General features: G+C 39.0%; 2 protein-coding genes across 2 annotated transcripts; one reads left to right on the top strand and one right to left on the bottom strand.

Moving 5' to 3' along the window:
• The first annotated feature begins 4,612 nt into the window (after positions 1-4,612).
• Positions 4,613-7,414, top strand: LOC148064832 (zona pellucida sperm-binding protein 3-like). The gene is made up of 8 exons (XM_087808357.1): positions 4,613-4,981; positions 5,040-5,155; positions 6,135-6,235; positions 6,287-6,458; positions 6,511-6,628; positions 7,070-7,152; positions 7,216-7,301; positions 7,356-7,414. Exons 1-8 carry the CDS (start codon positions 4,613-4,615, stop codon positions 7,412-7,414), a joined length of 1,104 nt encoding a protein of 367 aa, XP_087664483.1.
• Positions 7,415-9,737: 2,323 nt separating this feature from the next.
• On the bottom strand, positions 9,738-10,724 carry LOC148064831 (uncharacterized). The gene is made up of 2 exons (XM_087808356.1): positions 10,718-10,724; positions 9,738-10,333 (listed from the first exon to the last, which is right to left on the bottom strand). The coding sequence occupies exons 1-2, from the start codon at positions 10,722-10,724 to the stop codon at positions 9,738-9,740; spliced, it is 603 nt and encodes a 200-aa protein (XP_087664482.1).
• Between the last annotated feature and the right edge of the window lie 9,153 nt (positions 10,725-19,877).

Below are 19,877 nucleotides of genomic sequence, written 5' to 3'. Positions count from 1 at the left end.
AATCTTTTACACTGACTGGAATCTTTGTCTTTAATGTGTCCTGGATCCTGCCCTGGGCCTCCACCCGATCATCATGGATGTTTCCTTTCCTAAGAAATCCCTTTTGTACAAATCAATAGTTGCTCCAATCGATTTATTGCATTTCAAACGTCTTTTAATCCAATTTTTGTACAGTTGCTCTAATTTCCATCAAGTTTCTGCAACTTAAAAAAAAAAAAGAGAAATTTCAGTTTTTTTGCAACCAGTTTTATTTCAAATTGTATTTTTATTTAAACTTACAAATCTGATGCCTCTGGATTTTAAGTTCATTTTGCAAATGTCTTGAACTCACATTTCACCCAAAAATAATACTGTCAGAACATGATACATTTCTTACACTTTTTTTTTTTTTTTTTTTTGAAAGGGATACTGCTGTGGGCCACGGAACCAATGGATCCAAAAGTAATCAAGTGAAATTAATACAACTTTCTGTAAATGTTTTTGCTTAATATTTGTACATTTTGTGCTTAGGTACACGAGCTAGTAAATGTATTTCATAAGGTACTTAAAGTCTTTTGTATCTTAGCAGAAAAATCCCTATTTGTTTTGTAGGAACATTTTTGTACCTTTTTTTATTTTATACATTTGTTCATTTTTGTATTAACTTTTTATACTTCAGTATTTGTACTTGTTAATTTAAGATGGACGTTTGACCAGTTGCTAGTATTCGCTGAAGCTGAGGCGGCCATCTTGGATCGTCAACTCTCACTTCTACTGTGCTGTGTCTCAAATCGCATACTTCTCTTAGTATACTAGAAGTTAGTATGCATCAGGATAGTGTACATACTAACTAGTACGCAAATCCTCCACAGATAGTACGTCTTAAATCAAACACTGACGCTGCGCAGGTGACCGATCATGATCATTTACGCGAACTGTGTCAATGACACGTCTGATGCCAATCTGTGTTTCTATGAATGAAGCCGTCTGTCATCGAGATGAAGCTGCCAAGAGAATTGCCTCACTTTTTTGACAGGTATTTTGAAATTGATCTTCGTCAGAGCAATTACGGAGCAACCTTCCGGCAAAAAGAAAGATTTCGGCCGTGTGGCAATATTTCAATCATATATCGGAAAATAAGGTATTTGTGTTCATTTCCTTGTCGTTTCATCCTGTTTTCTCAAAGTTTCCACTTGATGAATTAAAAATCATTTCAAAATGATTCTTAGTTTACTATTCCTATTATTTTCTGCAGGTTAAATGTCGCATATGTACGACTGAATTGTCGTATTTTAACAAGTCCACCTCCTCGATCCTACACTATAGGGCACGAGAATGAAGTTCCAGAGACTCCCAGGATAAACTATACAGCCATTCTACAATTTACTCAGTTTCTTTTTTGATCATTAATTCCTTTCTTCTTTATCTCATTTTTAACCATCAAGCTACCAGGAAGCAGATGCTGGGTGAGGCTCTGCTGAACTTCATGGTCAAGGACCGCCAGCCCCTCAGCCTTGTGGAGAGTGAAGGGTTCAGGGATCTGGTGCAGGTCCTTGAGTCCTAGGTTTGTGTGGAAATGATCTAAAGTTGTAGTTGATATATCCAATTGATTTAATATTTAAATTAAATATGTTGATTTGCTTTTGGTTTAACTTGGTGTTATTTTCAGACCATCAAAATAATGCTGAAAAAATACGAGGAGGAAACGGGAACGAGTGAAATTGGAAGTACAGCAAGCTGTGGCAGTGAGTATAACGGCTGACGTGTGGACGTCTGTAAACATGGAGGCTTACTTGGCTTTTACCTGTCGCTACATATATTGTCGCGTGCAATACTTTCCACAAAGTCACACTGCAGACAATTTGGCCAAAGGGTCAAAAACGGGCATGATGGGCCATAACTAATACAGTAAAGTGTTTTGTGACCGACGCATCACCAAACATGATCGCTTCCACTAGACCAGTGCTGTGTCTCAAATCACATACTACTCTTAGTATGCTAGAAGTTAGTATGCATCAGTTTAGTGTACGTACTAACTAGTACGCAAATTCTCCACAAATAGTATGTCTCAAATCAAACTCTGCTGCTACACACTAACAGGAAATGACTCGACAGCTTCTTCTTCTACTACTATTTAACGATGTTTCAACCAGCTGTTGGAATGCTATCGCCACCTGCTGGCAGCACGTTTTGCAAGTTTGGAAAAAGAAATAAAGAAAAAATATGAGAATCTAAATAATCGCGAGATATTTAAGCACAGAATACGTGTTTATCCTTCTACTGCTGCTGAAAATACACTTGTAAGTATATGAATATATATGAATTTATATATGACGTAACTTCCGTTTAAAACGTCACTAAGATGGCGGCTGTTTAGTGTGGTTAGTGTCCATCGAACCATACTCAGTTTTGTGGGCGTGTTAGTACGCCAATTTAGTGTGCATGGCGCACTAAATTTCGCATACTAAGAATTGAGACGCACTAACGCACTAAAAATACTAACTTTTAGTACACTAGTATGTGATTTGAGACACAGCACTGGGGTAGGCAACCAGTGCTGTGTCTCAAATCGCATACTAATCTTAGTATGCTAGAAGTTAGTATGCATCAGTTTAGTATGCATACTAACTAGTACGCAAATTCTTTGCAGATAGTATGTCTCAAATCAAACCCTGAAGCTACACACTAACCGGAAATCACATGACAGCTTCTTCTTCTACTTCTATTTAACGATGTTTCAAGCAGCTGTTTGAACGCTATCGCCGACACCTGCTGGCAGCACGTATTGCAACTTTGGAAAAAGAAATAAAGAAAAAATATGAGAATCTAAATAATCGCGAGATATTTAAGCTGGTATCAGCAGCGAAGACGTGTTTATCCTCCTGCTGCTGAAAATACACATTTAAGTATATGCATATATATGCATTTATATATGACGTAACTTCCGTTTAAAACGTCACTAAAATGGCAGCTGTTTAGTATGGTTAGTGTCCATCGAACCATGCTAGTTTTGTGGGCGTGTTAGTATGCCAATTTAGTGTGCATGGCGCACTAAATTTCGCATACTAAGAATTGAGACACACTAACGTACTAAAAATACTAACTCTTAGTACGCTAGTATGCGATTTGAGACACAGCACTGAGGTAGGCAACCTGGTCCAGAAAGAGCCGCAGTGGGTGCAGGTTTTCGTTCCAACCAATCTAAAGGACAAATTTTGACCAATCGGGTGTCTTAGGAGTGTCATCAGTTGATTGTCAGTCTGGTGTTGCTTGTTCAGCTGAAACCTCATTGGTTAAACTGTATATGTTTGATCGGTTGGATCCAGGTTGCCGACCCCTGCACTAGACGGCTCCAAATTCGACACTCAATTTGCACACCTGAGAACACCTGAAGCGTCGAGTCACAGACACTGCTGCCACTCTGGAGTGTGTTGACCCGAGCGACACTTCTTGACCCCAGATTTAAATCACTCGGGTTCCGTAGTTCAACAAAATTTGAACGAGGCCATCATTCGGCTGCGTTCTGAATGTGCATCAGTGATCGGACGCACAAATGAGCCCCTACCAGGACCAACTGCAGAACCACTGTCTGGACCCTTTTCAGGCATTTATTCAGCATTATTTGTTTGTTGTTGTTTGAAATTATGTCATTAATTGCATATTTGTTGTTTTTTAAGATGACCTTTGGAAACATCTTGACATGGAAGTGGGAAGGCAGACAAAAAAACTCTACTGCAGATGCCATACAAGAGGTCCAAAGGTACCCGGCAGAGAGGAAATGTCCCTAGGTCCCAGGACCCCCTTAAAATACTGGGAACCTCAAAGGACAACCTTCACCAACCTCTTCCAGCTGCAGTTCCTCTGCACTCCAGCCTCCTCTGTGTCCTGTGAGCGAGTCTTTACCAAAGCAGGAGATATAATCACCAAGAAGAGAAACCGTCTGGTATTTAGCACATTGGAGAAACTGATTTTTTTTTTTTGAATAAAAATGGGTAAAAAACAAAACAAAACATCCTTATTCACAACACGTTCTCTTAGATGTCCATGTTATGATACATGTTCACATTATGTATTGAATGTATCTAAAAAAAGATAAAAAGCTATCTTATTTAAATGAAGATATGAAATAATACTATATGAAATACAATGACTTGGATTATATTATTGTATATACTAGGTCATAAACTCAGTCAGTTGAGCCGGTTCATAGGTTGCCTGTAGGGATTTTTAATGTCCAGCAGGTGTCAGTATTCAGTGACACAGTATCGACACAGTATCAATACAGTGTTGAAACCTTTCATGACGCCTCATCGAACCATCACTAAGTACGACAATTTAGTGTGCATAGCGCACTACATTTCACATACTCAGAATTGAGACGCACTTACGCACTAAAAATACTAACTTTGAGTACGCTAGTATGTGATTTGAGACACAGCATTGGTGAATAAAAGTCATTTTCAAAGACTCATCAGGGATCGTTTCATCCAGCCTCGTCATGCGACAACCAATCAGCAGCCAGCGTTCGTAACGAGTGATCGGCGTCAGCTGTCGACTCCGTGTTTGTTGCTACAAACTCTCCTCTTTGTCGACGACGCGCCGTTGTTCTTGTCTGCGTCGAGGCCCGGCCGCCATGTTGAAGTCACAAGATCTTCTGCCGCTTCTTCTGCCGCTCATCTTCTTCTTCTTCGGTGGTGCGGAGGCCATTCGTGCTCTGGAGGGTAAACCCATGATCGACGCAGAGGGCCGGGAGTACAAGGTGGCGAAGGTGGACGAGGGAGAGTGGAGAGACCGGTCTCCTGTGACTCTGACCTGCTCGTCCTCCGCCATGATCCTCCTGGTGGACTCGGACCTCTACAAAAATGGCCGCCTCGTGCAGGAGGGGGAACTTTTCCTGGGGGAGGACGAGGAGTCGGCGGAGATTTCCTGTCGGGCCGTCCCCGCCGGAGACTCGGCGTGGATCGTCCGAGCGCGACTGCAGGACTGCGGCTCCACCTTGACCGTGAGACTTACTTCGAGGGTTTTCACTCTTGAAAGTTTGACGGTTTTTGTTCGTGTAGATCTCGGACGACGCTGTGATCTATGGCAACAAACTGACCTTCTCGCCGGCGCCGGCGCGTCACGGGATCACCAGGAATTTCGGGTTCACACTTCCTGTTTCCTGCTTCTATAAACGGTGAGTTCAATGAACCTGAACATGAGTCAGTTGAACCAGAACTTGTTCTGGTTTTGCTCAGACCAAAGTATGACAGTACTCTTTGTATTACGACTAAAAACACTGGAGTACAAAATCTACGCTAATACAAAAGTAGTATTTTGACTATTACTTTTGTATCTGACTTTTTGCTTTGATACTAAAGTAATCAAGTTATACTTTTAGTATTTTTACTCATTACTTTTTATCAGACTACTTTTGTACTTGTGATTGACTCAAGTACAAAAAGTACTTGGATACAAAAGTAGGTAAACAAATCTTAGAGAACTCGATTACTTTTGTATCAAAGCACTCTTCTTACTCTGCTATGTTTGTATCCCAGAACATTTTGTACTTTTACTCTACTTTTGTATCAGTTATTTTCCCTTTTGATATACAAGTAATTGAGTCAAAATACTAGAGTACAAATATTCTTACTCGATTTACTCATATTTTTACTCTGTTACTTTTGTGTCGCAGTACTTGTACTCGAGTAATTTTACTAAATTAATTCTGTTACAGAGAAAGTTTTATATTGGAGTAGTTGTACTGGATTACATTTCTTTCAGAGCAAAAATATGAAATAAATGAGAAAGTACTTGGATCAAAAGGTACTCTGATACAAAAGCAATGGTGTTGAAATATTCTGGTACAGATCTTGATCTGAAACAAAAAATGAATGGTGTAAACTATTATAGTAATTGAGTTTAATTACCGGAATAAAATAAGTACTTTTGTAGCTGAGTAAGTTTTGTGCTTTACTAAGTCAAAAGTTGATACAAAAGTAATAGTAAAAATACTCAACCAGACCAAAGATATTAAATTAGAAGTACTAGATTACTTTTGATAAAAGAGTAATGGAGTACAATTACTTGAGTACAGGGTTTGTGTAATATGAAACTCAAGTTTTTCTTCACTTGATTACTCTTGTTTCTAAAAACATGTTTCTTAACTGTTGAAGAACTCAGGTCGTGAGCAGCAATTCAATGACGGATCAGATTCTTCGCTCCTTCAGGACCAAAAGTCTCCATCGAGAGGTTTTCTCTCTTCGACTGATGAACGGTGAGTTTCCTCCTCAGACTTCTTCTCCAGACTCACCTGGTTTCTGCTCAGACAACTGGTCGGCGGAGACTTCATCCCGAGTCTTCCACCTGGGAGATCTGCTGCACCTGCAGGCCTCATACTCCGGCCCCGGCCCCAAGAAGGTCTTCATGGACAGCTGCGTGGCCACGCTGACCCCCGACCCCTCCTCGGAGCCCAAATACTACTTTGTGGAGAACCACGGGTGGGTGGAACGTTGGTGAAGCTGCTGTGACATCACGAGAGTTCCTCTTTAGGTGTCTGAAAGACGCAAAGCTGCCCGGGTCAGAGGCCCGGTTCTGGTCCAGGGAGGGAGTCGAGTCTCTTCGCCTGCAGCTGGACGTGGTTCTGTTCCATGAGGACCCTCGGAACCAGGTGAGCCCAACAGAACCTCGATGGATCCAAAGTAATCATGTGAAAGTAGTACAAATGCATGTACTTTTGGTAGTGGTACTTTGGGTATTATAGTTTTAGTATTTTTATTTTTTTATTTTAACATTATTTATGTATGTTTATATTTGATCTCATCATTTTAATACTTTTAATTTTCTTAATTACTTTTTATACCGTAGTATTCGGGCACTTGACCTTGTAGTTTATGGATAGAAAACAATCCTTAAAGTTGGAACGATGAAGTAAGGAAGACTTGGTGGTAAGGAAGGATCCTTGAATTTGGAAAGTGAAGGAAGGATCCTTGAATATGGAACGGGGAGAAAAGGAAGGATCCTTGGCGAGTCTAAAGCGTGGGCTAAGAGCTCGGTCAACTGGGGGAGACGTGAAGTAGAGCCTCTGCTACATGTTCAGTTTCTCCTTCAGATCTTCATCACGTGTAAACTGACGGCGACTGATCCGTGGCGAAGCAGCCGAGTCAACAAGGCGTGCAACTTCCTGTTCTCCAGGTGAGTCTTCTGTACATCAAACTTCCCAAAACTGCTGGTTCGATTCCTTCTTCGTCGCCTCAGGTGGACGAATGTGGATCGTAACGATAACGTCTGTCGCTGCTGCGACTCTCGCTGCGACTCTTCATGGAAGACGGACGATGATGACCGTGAGTTTGTTCAATGTTTCTCTTCAGATCTTTGACTCACTCGTTCTCTTGCAGAGACTCTTGGTGACACCGTGACTGTTGGACCCGTAACTATTTTACCTGCGTCACAATAAAGTATAAACACACACCTGTGGTTAGTATCTTTAGTGTTTGTTTTTAAACCTTCGGACATTTGTTATCAAAAATATATTTGAGAACTTGTTGTAGTCCAGTGTTTTTACTCTAAAACATTAGGAGGATGTGTTGTAGTCCAGTGTTTTTACTCTAAAACATTAGCAGGACGTGTTGTAGTCCAGTGTTTTTACTCTAAAACATTAGCAGGACGTGTTGTAGTCCAGTGTTTTTACTCTAAAACATTAGCAGGACGTGTTGTAGTCCAGTGTTTTTACTCTAAAACATTAGCAGGACGTGTTGTAGTCCAGTGTTTTTACTCTAAAACATTAGCAGGACGTGTTGTAGTCCAGTGTTTTTACTCTAAAACATTAGCAGGACGTGTTGTAGTCCAGTGTTTTTACTCTAAAACATTAGCAGGACGTGTTGTAGTCCAGTGTTTTTACTCTAAAACATTAGCAGGACGTGTTGTAGTCCAGTGTTTTTACTCTAAAACATTAGCAGGACGTGTTGTAGTCCAGTGTTTTTACTCTAAAACATTAGCAGGACGTGTTGTAGTCCAGTGTTTTTACTCTAAAACATTAGCAGGACGTGTTGTAGTCCAGTGTTTTTACTCTAAAACATTAGCAGGACGTGTTGTAGTCCAGTGTTTTTACTCTAAAACATTAGCAGGACGTGTTGTAGTCCAGTGTTTTTACTCTAAAACATTAGGAGGATATGTTGTAGTCCAGTGTTTTAAATCTAAAACATTAGGAGGACGTGTTGTAGTCCAGTGTTTTTACTCTAAAACATTAGCAGGACGTGTTGTAGTCCAGTGTTTTTACTCTAAAACATTAGGAGGACGTGTTGTAGTCCAGTGTTTTTACTCTAAAACATTAGGAGGACGTGTTGTAGTCCAGTGTTTTTACTCTAAAACATTAGGAGGACGTGTTGTAGTCCAGTGTTTTTACTCTAAAACATAATGAGGACTTGTTGTAGTCCAGTGTTTTTACTCTAAAACATTAGGAGGATATGTTGTAGTCCAGTGTTTTAAATCTAAAACATTAGGAGGACGTGTTGTAGTCCAGTGTTTTTACTCTAAAACATTAGCAGGACGTGTTGTAGTCCAGTGTTTTTACTCTAAAACATTAGCAGGACGTGTTGTAGTCCAGTGTTTTTACTCTAAAACATTAGGAGGATGTGTTGTAGTCCAGTGTTTTTACTCTAAAACATAATGAGGACTTGTTGTAGTCCAGTGTTTTTACTCTAAAACATTAGGAGGACGTGTTGTAGTCCAGTGTTTTTACTCTAAAACATTAGGAGGACTTGTTGTAGTCCAGTGTTTTTACTCTAAAACATTAGCAGGACGTGTTGTAGTCCAGTGTTTTGCAGTGGATGATGAGATTTAACACAGGCTGACACTGAGCTTAAGACCAGGTCTCATAAGAAGATACTTTTCCTCTGAGAGTAACTTCCAAAAATGTCCATAAGGAAATATTCTCCTTACTGACTGACTCTAGTTATACATGTATATGCAAGTCAGCATTTCTATGAAGGTGATTAAATCCACACATCCTTCCATCATCACTGATTATCAGTCCATTCATTTCATTCAGTGCAAGTCATCTGTGTAAAGTATGTTCTTACTTATGTTGAGCAAATTTGATGAAGGTAGATCTTTTGAAGTTGACAATTATAAAAGTAGCTTGCAAACCGAAAAGTTTACACTATAAAAGTCATCATAAATGGCTCTTTGTCAAGCTTTTTTCTCAAACCTCAGACCAGATAGACAGACATTAGAAGAAATATTTTACTATAAAATCTATAAAAAAAACAGTAGTTTTCAACAATAGTTGAAATAAATTCAACCATTCAATATTCTGATGGCATTGATTTACTTCCTGCACTGTAGTGTTTTTATTTGCCACCGATTCAACCCACTTTTCAACCCACTTTCCTCTGATGTTTACTGACGAAGTAGAACTTGATTTTGAAGAGAATAAACAACAAAGGTAAAGATGTTACAAACACACATTGAAGAACTACTTTGTTTTCCTTATCAAGCGTCGATACCTTGACCTTGTTTTCTAGAGAAAATATTTGAAAAGAGAAGAGACATCATTGAGAAACAGAACCAGACTGACGAGCAGAAAGAAGGAAAACGGTAAGAAAAAATTCATAATATCTGACGTAAACTTCATCTCTACACAAAGAAAAACTGGAGTCTTTTATTGGAGGTCAAAGGTTAAACTTTATTGACACTGAAGAGGAAACAAGAGTCACAATGATTACAAGCAAACAGTCAAGGAAAGATTCATCCAAACACGCATGGATCATGTTGAAGCCTCAGAGAGTCTCTGGCTGAACATCTGCTGATGCTGGAGACACATCCAACATCTCCACTTCCTCCACGGGTACTGGGAGCTGCTCTCTACTCCTGCTCCTCCAGACCACAACAACAACAACAACACACATCATGAAGATCACAAAACTGAGCATCACAGACCTCACTAGATGGTGATCAACCTCTGGCTCTCCGAACATTACAACCGTCTTAGATGTGAACACACAACGTTTGTCTTTCAGAATCACACACAAGAACTCTCCGCTGTCCTCCAGAGAGATGTTAGTGATCACCAGGCTCATGTCAGAGTCAAATATTCTGTCTTCTTGTTCTTGATATACACGTGATTGCCTTCCTTCAGTTTTGTTTGTTTTCATGAACCAGTGAATGTCGTCAGGCTGTTTCCAGTCGCCGCATTGTAGAGTCACGTTTTCTCCTCCAGTGAAGAACACATCAGCAGGCGCGTTAGACTCAGGACACACATACAGGCCGTAAAAATCATACTGACCACTGCGATCACAGATGTATAAACCTGTGTGGTTCAAGGTCAGTGATGGAAACATCAGAGTGTAGTTGTGACTCTTTTCATATTTCAATACTGATTTAATGAACCACACATGTGGTTTGTTTCCACTGATGTCAGAGCAGTTCAGCTCCAGACTCTCTCCCACCCAGCTGTGAATGAAATTATATTGTACAGTACCATGAAACTGTTTCAGTCCTTCACAGCTCTGATGGTTCTTCTCCAGACAGAAATAATTGAACTGACCAGCACTTACACTAAACGTTACCAAAAGAGAAGTTTTGTTCTTCACTTGCTGTAGTTTGTACATTGAAGATGTTTCATCATCGATTAAAGCTAATTCATAATTTGTTGTTTTGTGGTTGTATTGTCCTGAAGCCCACTGGACACTCTGGTTTGGTCCCACACCGTCACAGTTCAGCTCCAGTGTCTGTCCAACATAAGGGTTCAAGGACTGACGTCTCATCTTCCGTGTGTCACAAACCAGGAGAGTGGAGTTCCTCTCGAGCGTCACGTTGTTCTGGGTCCAGCACTGTTCTTGGTACTGACCCGAGTCAGAAAACTTCAGAGGATATATTCTATAAGAAGCTTCTGTCTGCAGACTGGAGTCATGATGCTGCGAAGAGTTCCACAGAAGTTCCTTCTCCTCACCGACCCATCTTGAGATCAAGCAGACGTCATGAGCTGTTTTGTTCAGGATGAAGTTATGAGAGTCTCCTTCTCTCTGGAGGACCACAGCGTGGATGTTGTTGGAGAAGAACGCCACCAGCAGCAGGATCAGTGCAGCCATGTCTTCGTCTGTGAGTGAGAGTCGACTCTGCTGCTGCTTCATGATGTCAATCTCTTCACCATCAGCAGCTTCTCGCCTATGATTGGTGGAACCAGACGATATCTTCAGGAAGATGCTCTTCGTGCTACTCGCTGATAGCTTTAACAGATGTGAAGCATCAACGGAAACTGTTGTGAACTCACATGATTGACACTATTTGAATGCAATAAAAACATAATTATTGCTTCATTCAATTTACTTTTTCACTTTAATAAGTTAATTTTCTCAAAACCTGGCACTTTTAAAAACATTAACATCACATTAACATAGTTTAGAGTCATATAACAGCATAAAAGTCCTGTTTTTTAACTTATTTTAAAAATAACAAGTCGTCTCCGAAACAAACCAAAGTGAGAAAAGATCAAATGTCAATTTGACAAAAGTGACCTCACTATGAGCTGATGTTTTGCTTAGTAATCTATTCGGTCCAAGCTAAAGAGGAGTCTAGTGGAAACTACATGAACTTTTCATTATATGTCAGTTTTCACACCATTTGTGTTCAGCAGAATCTCAGTGTGTGAAAGAACAACATTTCCCAGAGTGCACCAGCAGCAGCTGCTTCAGTCATTGGCACTAATGAGCAGCACCTGTGAACTGTGAAGTAATGGAGGGTCTCAGTCAGAGAGAGAAGACACTCAAAGTTCACAATGGGTTCAGTCCAAAGACACCAATGGTCGGTGAAATGTTTTCTTTACTTTGATTGTGTTTGAAATGCTTCTGAGATGTTCAAATTTATGTTTAACTGCCGTAAATATTAGTCAAGGAACACGTTGCAGCATTTACTATATTGATTTTGTGTTTAGTGGGTTTTGCTAAAATAACATTTCATTTGAGTTTGGAAAATTCATGAAATTAGATTTAGTGCTTAATTCATTTGAAATATTTGATTAAGATGTTTAATTTAAAACGTTTGATTTTTAAGTTAATTTAAAATTAATTTAGAATGTTTAATTTAAATGGATCATTAAAATGTTTATCTGTCTTTAAAGGTTTACAACCTAATTACTGACAATCCGAAAGAAAATAAGTGATTGAGTGGAACATTTGAGTTGTCCTTGTGTCCTTTGGAACCTGAACAAAGGGTAGACTTGACAATTTGCGTCAATGTTGCTTCCTCGTCGACCATCAACGCTTGATGTCGGCAACACTCCGATGGTGAGGTCCACAGCTTCACTCCGATGGTGAGGTCCACAGCTTCACTCCGATGGTGAGGTCCACAGCTTCACTCCGATGGTGAGGTCCACAGCTTCACTCCGATGGTGAGGTCCACAGCTTCACTCCGATGGTGAGGTCCACAGCTTCACTCCGATGGTGAGGTCCACAGCTTCACTCCGATGGTGAGGTCCACAGCTTCACTCCGATGGTGAGGTCCACAGCTTCACTCCGATGGTGAGGTCCACAGCTTCACTCCGATGGTGAGGTCCACAGCTTCACTCCGATGGTTAGGTCCACAGCTTCACTCCGATGGTGAGGTCCACAGCTTCACTCCGATGGTGAGGTCCACAGCTTCACTCGCCCGCAGAGTGTCACGGGTCGTTTATTTGCCGCTTCAAGTCAAACAAAATACAAGCTTTACGATCGATCGGGCGCACTTTCTTCCGGCAACTCAGTTCAATAGCCCCGGGGTGTTTTTACTCTAAAACATTAGGAGGATGTGTTGTAGTCCAGTGTTTTTACTCTAAAACATTAGGAGGATGTGTTGTAGTCCAGTGTTTTTACTCTAAAACATTAGGAGGATGTGCTGTAGTCCAGTGTTTTTACTCTAAAACATTAGGAGGATGTGCTGTAGTCCAGTGTTTTTACTCTAAAACATTAGGAGGACTTGTTGTAGTCCAGTGTTTTTACTCTAAAACATTAGGAGGATGTGTTGTAGTCCAGTGTTTTTACTCTAAAACATTAGGAGGATGTGCTGTAGTCCAGTGTTTTTACTCTAAAACATTAGGAGGATGTGCTGTAGTCCAGTGTTTTTACTCTAAAACATTAGTAGGACGTGTTGTAGTCCAGTGTTTTTACTCTAAAACATTAGGAGGATGTGTTGTAGTCCAGTGTTTTTACTCTAAAACATTAGGAGGATGTGTTGTAGTCCAGTGTTTTTACTCTAAAACATTAGGAGGATGTGTTGTAGTCCAGTGATTTTACTCTAAAACATTAGGAGGATGTGTTGTAGTCCAGTGTTTTTACTCTAAAACATTAGGAGGACGTGTTGTAGTCCAGTGTTTTTACTCTAAAACATTAGGAGGATGTGTTGTAGTCCAGTGTTTTTACTCTAAAACATTAGGAGGATGTGTTGTAGTCCAGTGTTTTTACTCTAAAACATTAGGAGGATGTGTTGTAGTCCAGTGTTTTTACTCTAAAACATTAGGAGGACGTGTTGTAGTCCAGTGTTTTTACTCTAAAACATTAGGAGGACGTGTTGTAGTCCAGTGTTTTTACTCTAAAACATTAGGAGGATGTGTTGTAGTCCAGTGTTTTTACTCTAAAACATAATGAGGACGTGTTGTAGTCCAGTGTTTTTACTCTAAAACATTAGGAGGACGTGTTGTAGTCCAGTGTTTTTACTCTAAAACATTAGGAGGATGTGTTGTAGTCCAGTGTTTTTACTCTAAAACATAATGAGGACGTGTTGTAGTCCAGTGTTTTTACTCTAAAACATTAGGAGGACGTGTTGTAGTCCAGTGTTTTTACTCTAAAACATTAGGAGGATGTGTTATAGTCCAGTGTTTTTACTCTAAAACATAATGAGGACGTGTTGTAGTCCAGTGTTTTTACTCTAAAACATTAGGAGGATGTGTTGTAGTCCAGTGTTTTTACTCTAAAACATTAGGAGGACGTGTTGTAGTCCAGTGTTTTTACTCTAAAACATTAGGAGGATGTGTTGTAGTCCAGTGTTTTTACTCTAAAACATTAGGAGGATGTGTTGTAGTCCAGTGTTTTTACTCTAAAACATTAGGAGGATGTGTTGTAGTCCAGTGTTTTTACTCTAAAACATTAGGAGGACGTGTTGTAGTCCAGTGTTTTTACTCTAAAACATTAGGAGGATGTGTTGTAGTCCAGTGTTTTTACTCTAAAACATTAGGAGGATGTGTTGTAGTCCAGTGTTTTTACTCTAAAACATTAGGAGGATGTGTTGTAGTCCAGTGTTTTTACTCTAAAACATTAGGAGGATGTGTTGTAGTCCAGTGTTTTTACTCTAAAACATTAGGAGGATGTGTTGTAGTCCAGTGTTTTTACTCTAAAACATTAGGAGGACGTGTTGTAGTCCAGTGTTTTTACTCTAAAACATTAGGAGGACGTGTTGTAGTCCAGTGTTTTTACTCTAAAACATTAGGAGGATGTGTTGTAGTCCAGTGTTTTTACTCTAAAACATTAGGAGGATGTGTTGTAGTCCAGTGTTTTTACTCTAAAACATTAGGAGGATGTGTTGTAGTCCAGTGTTTTTACTCTAAAACATTAGGAGGATGTGTTGTAGTCCAGTGTTTTTACTCTAAAACATTAGGAGGATGTGTTGTAGTCCAGTGTTTTTACTCTAAAACATTAGGAGGATGTGTTGTAGTCCAGTGTTTTTACTCTAAAACATTAGGAGGACGTGTTGTAGTCCAGTGTTTTTACTCTAAAACATTAGGAGGACGTGTTGTAGTCCAGTGTTTTTACTCTAAGACATTAGGAGGACGTGTTGTAGTCCAGTGTTTTTACTCTAAAACATTAGGAGGACGTGTTGTAGTCCAGTGTTTTTACTCTAAAACATTAGGAGGATGTGTTGTAGTCCAGTGTTTTTACTCTAAAACATTAGGAGGATGTGTTGTAGTCCAGTGTTTTTACTCTAAAACATTAGGAGGATGTGTTGTAGTCCAGTGTTTTTACTCTAAAACATTAGGAGGATGTGTTGTAGTCCAGTGTTTTTACTCTAAAACATTAGGAGGATGTGTTGTAGTCCAGTGATTTTACTCTAAAACATTAGGAGGATGTGTTGTAGTCCAGTGTTTTTACTCTAAAACATTAGGAGGACGTGTTGTAGTCCAGTGTTTTTACTCTAAAACATTAGGAGGATGTGTTGTAGTCCAGTGTTTTTACTCTAAAACATTAGGAGGATGTGTTGTAGTCCAGTGTTTTTACTCTAAAACATTAGGAGGATGTGTTGTAGTCCAGTGTTTTTACTCTAAAACATTAGGAGGACGTGTTGTAGTCCAGTGTTTTTACTCTAAAACATTAGGAGGATGTGTTGTAGTCCAGTGTTTTTACTCTAAAACATTAGGAGGATGTGTTGTAGTCCAGTGTTTTTACTCTAAAACATTAGGAGGATGTGTTGTAGTCCAGTTTTTTTACTCTAAAACATTAGGAGGATGTGTTGTAGTCCAGTGTTTTTACTCTAAAACATTAGGAGGATGTGTTGTAGTCCAGTGTTTTTACTCTAAAACATTAGGAGGATGTGTTGTAGTCCAGTGTTTTTACTCTAAAACATTAGGAGGATGTGTTGTAGTCCAGTGTTTTTACTCTAAAACATTAGGAGGATGTGTTGTAGTCCAGTGTTTTTACTCTAAAACATTAGGAGGATGTGTTGTAGTCCAGTGATTTTACTCTAAAACATTAGGAGGATGTGTTGTAGTCCAGTGTTTTTACTCTAAAACATTAGGAGGACGTGTTGTAGTCCAGTGTTTTTACTCTAAAACATTAGGAGGATGTGTTGTAGTCCAGTGTTTTTACTCTAAAACATTAGGAGGATGTGTTGTAGTCCAGTGTTTTTACTCTAAAACATTAGGAGGATGTGTTGTAGTCCAGTGTTTTTACTCTAAAACATTAGGAGGATGTGTTGTAGTCCAGTGTTTTTACTCTAAAACATTAGGAGGACGTGTTGTAGTCCAGTGTTTTTACTCTAAAACATTAGGAGGATGTGTTGTAGTCCAGTGTTTTTACTCTAAAACATTAGGAGGATGTGTTGTAGTCCAGTGTTTTTACTCTAAAACATTAGGAGGATGTGTTGTAGTCCAGTGTTTTTACTCTAAAACATTAGGAGGATGTGTTGTAGTCCAGTGATTTTACTCTAAAACATTAGGAGGATGTGTTGTAGTCCAGTGTTTTTACTCTAAAACATTAGTAGGACGTGTTGTAGTCCAGTGTTTTTACTCTAAAACATTAGGAGGATGTGCTGTAGTCCAGTGTTTTTACTCTAAAACATTAGGAGGATGTGTTGTAGTCCAGTGTTTTTACTCTAAAACATTAGGAGGATGTGTTGTAGTCCAGTGATTTTACTCTAAAACATTAGGAGGATGTGTTGTAGTCCAGTGTTTTTACTCTAAAACATTAGGAGAATGTGTTGTAGTCCAGTGTTTTTACTCTAAAACATTAGGAGGATGTGTTGTAGTCCAGTGTTTTTACTCTAAAACATTAGGAGGATGTGTTGTAGTCCAGTGATTTTACTCTAAAACATTAGGAGGATGTGTTGTAGTCCAGTGTTTTTACTCTAAAACATTAGGAGAATGTGTTGTAGTCCAGTGTTTTTACTCTAAAACATTAGGAGGATGTGTTGTAGTCCAGTGTTTTTACTCTAAAACATTAGGAGGATGTGTTGTAGTCCAGTGTTTTTACTCTAAAACATTAGGAGGATGTGTTGTAGTCCAGTGATTTTACTCTAAAACATTAGGAGGATGTGTTGTAGTCCAGTGTTTTTACTCTAAGACATTAGGAGGACGTGTTGTAGTCCAGTGTTTTTACTCTAAGACATTAGGAGGACGTGTTGTAGTCCAGTGTTTTTACTCTAAGACATTAGGAGGACGTGTTGTAGTCCAGTGTTTTTACTCTAAAACATTAGGAGGACGTGTTGTAGTCCAGTGTTTTTACTCTAAAACATTAGGAGGATGTGTTGTAGTCCAGTGTTTTTACTCTAAAACATTAGGAGGATGTGTTGTAGTCCAGTGTTTTTACTCTAAAACATTAGGAGGATGTGTTGTAGTCCAGTGTTTTTACTCTAAAACATTAGGAGGAAGTGTTGTAGTCCAGTGTTTTTACTCTAAAACATTAGGAGGACGTGTTGTAGTCCAGTGTTTTTACTCTAAAACATTAGGAGGATGTGTTGTAGTCCAGTGTTTTTACTCTAAAACATTAGGAGGATGTGTTGTAGTCCAGTGTTTTTACTCTAAAACATTAGGAGGATGTGTTGTAGTCCAGTGTTTTTACTCTAAAACATTAGGAGGACGTGTTGTAGTCCAGTGTTTTTACTCTAAAACATTAGGAGGACGTGTTGTAGTCCAGTGTTTTTACTCTAAAACATTAGGAGGACGTGTTGTAGTCCAGTGTTTTTACTCTAAAACATTAGGAGGATGTGTTGTAGTCCAGTGTTTTTACTCTAAAACATTAGGAGGACGTGTTGTAGTCCAGTGTTTTTACTCTAAAACATTAGGAGGACGTGTTGTAGTCCAGTGTTTTTACTCTAAGACATTAGGAGGACGTGTTGTAGTCCAGTGTTTTTACTCTAAGACATTAGGAGGACGTGTTGTAGTCCAGTGTTTTTACTCTAAAACATTAGGAGGACGTGTTGTAGTCCAGTGTTTTTACTCTAAAACATTAGGAGGATGTGTTGTAGTCCAGTGTTTTTACTCTAAAACATTAGGAGGATGTGTTGTAGTCCAGTGTTTTTACTCTAAAACATTAGGAGGATGTGTTGTAGTCCAGTGTTTTTACTCTAAAACATTAGGAGGACGTGTTGTAGTCCAGTGTTTTTACTCTAAAACATTAGGAGGACGTGTTGTAGTCCAGTGTTTTTACTCTAAAACATTAGGAGGATGTGTTGTAGTCCAGTGTTTTTACTCTAAAACATTAGGAGGATGTGTTGTAGTCCAGTGTTTTTACTCTAAAACATTAGGAGGATGTGTTGTAGTCCAGTGTTTTTACTCTAAAACATTAGGAGGATGTGTTGTAGTCCAGTGTTTTTACTCTAAAACATTAGGAGGACGTGTTGTAGTCCAGTGTTTTTACTCTAAAACATTAGGAGGACGTGTTGTAGTCCAGTGTTTTTACTCTAAAACATTAGGAGGACGTGTTGTAGTCCAGTGTTTTTACTCTAAAACATTAGGAGGATGTGTTGTAGTCCAGTGTTTTTACTCTAAAACATTAGGAGGACGTGTTGTAGTCCAGTGTTTTTACTCTAAAACATTAGGAGGACGTGTTGTAGTCCAGTGTTTTTACTCTAAAACATTAGGAGGACGTGTTGTAGTCCAGTGTTTTTACTCTAAAACATTAGGAGGATGTGTTGTAGTCCAGTGTTTTTACTCTAAAACATTAGGAGGACGTGTTGTAGTCCAGTGTTTTTACTCTAAAACATTAGGAGGATGTGTTGTAGTCCAGTGATTTTACTCTAAAACATTAGGAGGACTGTGTGTAGTCCAGTGTTTTTACTCTAAAACATTAGGAGGATGTGTTGTAGTCCAGTGTTTTTACTCTAAAACATTAGGAGTCTCAGTGTTTTTACTCTAAAACTTTAGGAGGATGTGTTGTAGTCCAGTGTTTTTACTCTAAAACATTAGGAGGGATGTGTTGTAGTCCAGTGTTTTTACTCTAAAACATTAGGAGGATGTGTTGTAGTCCAGTGTTTTTACTCTAAAACATTAGGAGGATGTGTTGTAGTCCAGTGTTTTTACTCTAAAACATTAGGAGGATGTGTTGTAGTCCAGTGTTTTTACTCTAAAACATTAGGAGGATGTGTTGTAGTCCAGTGTTTTTACTCTAAAACATTAGGAGGATGTGTTGTAGTCCAGTGTTTTTACTCTAAAACATTAGGAGGATGTGTTGTAGTCCAGTGTTTTTACTCTAAAACATTAGGAGGATGTGTGTAGTCCAGTGTTTTTACTCTAAAACATTAGGAGGATGTGTTGTAGTCCAGTGTTTTTACTCTAAAACATTAGGAGGATGTGTTGTAGTCCAGTGTTTTTACTCTAAAACATTAGGAGGATGTGTTGTAGTCCAGTGTTTTACTCTAAAACATTAGGAGGATGTGTTGTAGTCCAGTGTTTTTACTCTAAAACATTAGGAGGATGTGTTGTAGTCCAGTGTTTTTACTCTAAAACATTAGGAGGATGTGTTGTAGTCCAGTGTTTTTACTCTAAAACATTAGGAGGACTTGTTGTAGTCCAGTGTTTTTACTCTAAAACATTAGGAGGATGTGTTGTAGTCCAGTGTTTTTACTCTAAAACATTAGGAGGACGTGTTGTAGTCCAGTGTTTTTACTCTAAAACATTAGGAGGATGTGTTGTAGTCCAGTGTTTTTACTCTAAAACATTAGGAGGATGTGTTGTAGTCCAGTGTTTTTACTCTAAAACATTAGGAGGACGTGTTGTAGTCCAGTGTTTTTACTCTAAAAACATTAGGAGGATGTGTTGTAGTCCAGTGTTTTTACTCTAAAACATTAGGAGGATGTGTTGTAGTCCAGTGTTTTTACTCTAAAAACATTAGGAGGATGTGTTGTAGTCCAGTGTTTTTACTCTAAAACATTAGGAGGATGTGTTGTAGTCCAGTGTTTTTACTCTAAAACATTAGGAGGATGTGTTGTAGTCAGTGTTTTTACTCTAAAACAATTAGGAGGATGTGTTGTAGTCCAGTGTTTTTACTCTAAAACATTAGGAGGATGTGTTGTAGTCCAGTGTTTTTACTCTAAAACATTAGGAGGACGTGTTGTAGTCCAGTGTTTTTACTCTAAAACATTAGAGAGGACGTGTTGTAGTCCAGTGTTTTTACTCTAAAACAATAGGAGGATGTGTTGTAGTCAGTGATTTACTCTAAAAACATTAGGAGTACGTGTTG

The sequence above is a fragment of the Callionymus lyra genome, chromosome 15 (genome assembly GCF_982586985.1).
Source record: "Callionymus lyra chromosome 15, fCalLyr1.hap1.1, whole genome shotgun sequence".
Lineage (NCBI taxonomy): Eukaryota > Metazoa > Chordata > Actinopteri > Syngnathiformes > Callionymidae > Callionymus > Callionymus lyra.
The sequence above is the reverse complement of the archived record's forward strand: the minus strand, read 5'-3'. Positions and strand labels throughout refer to the sequence as shown.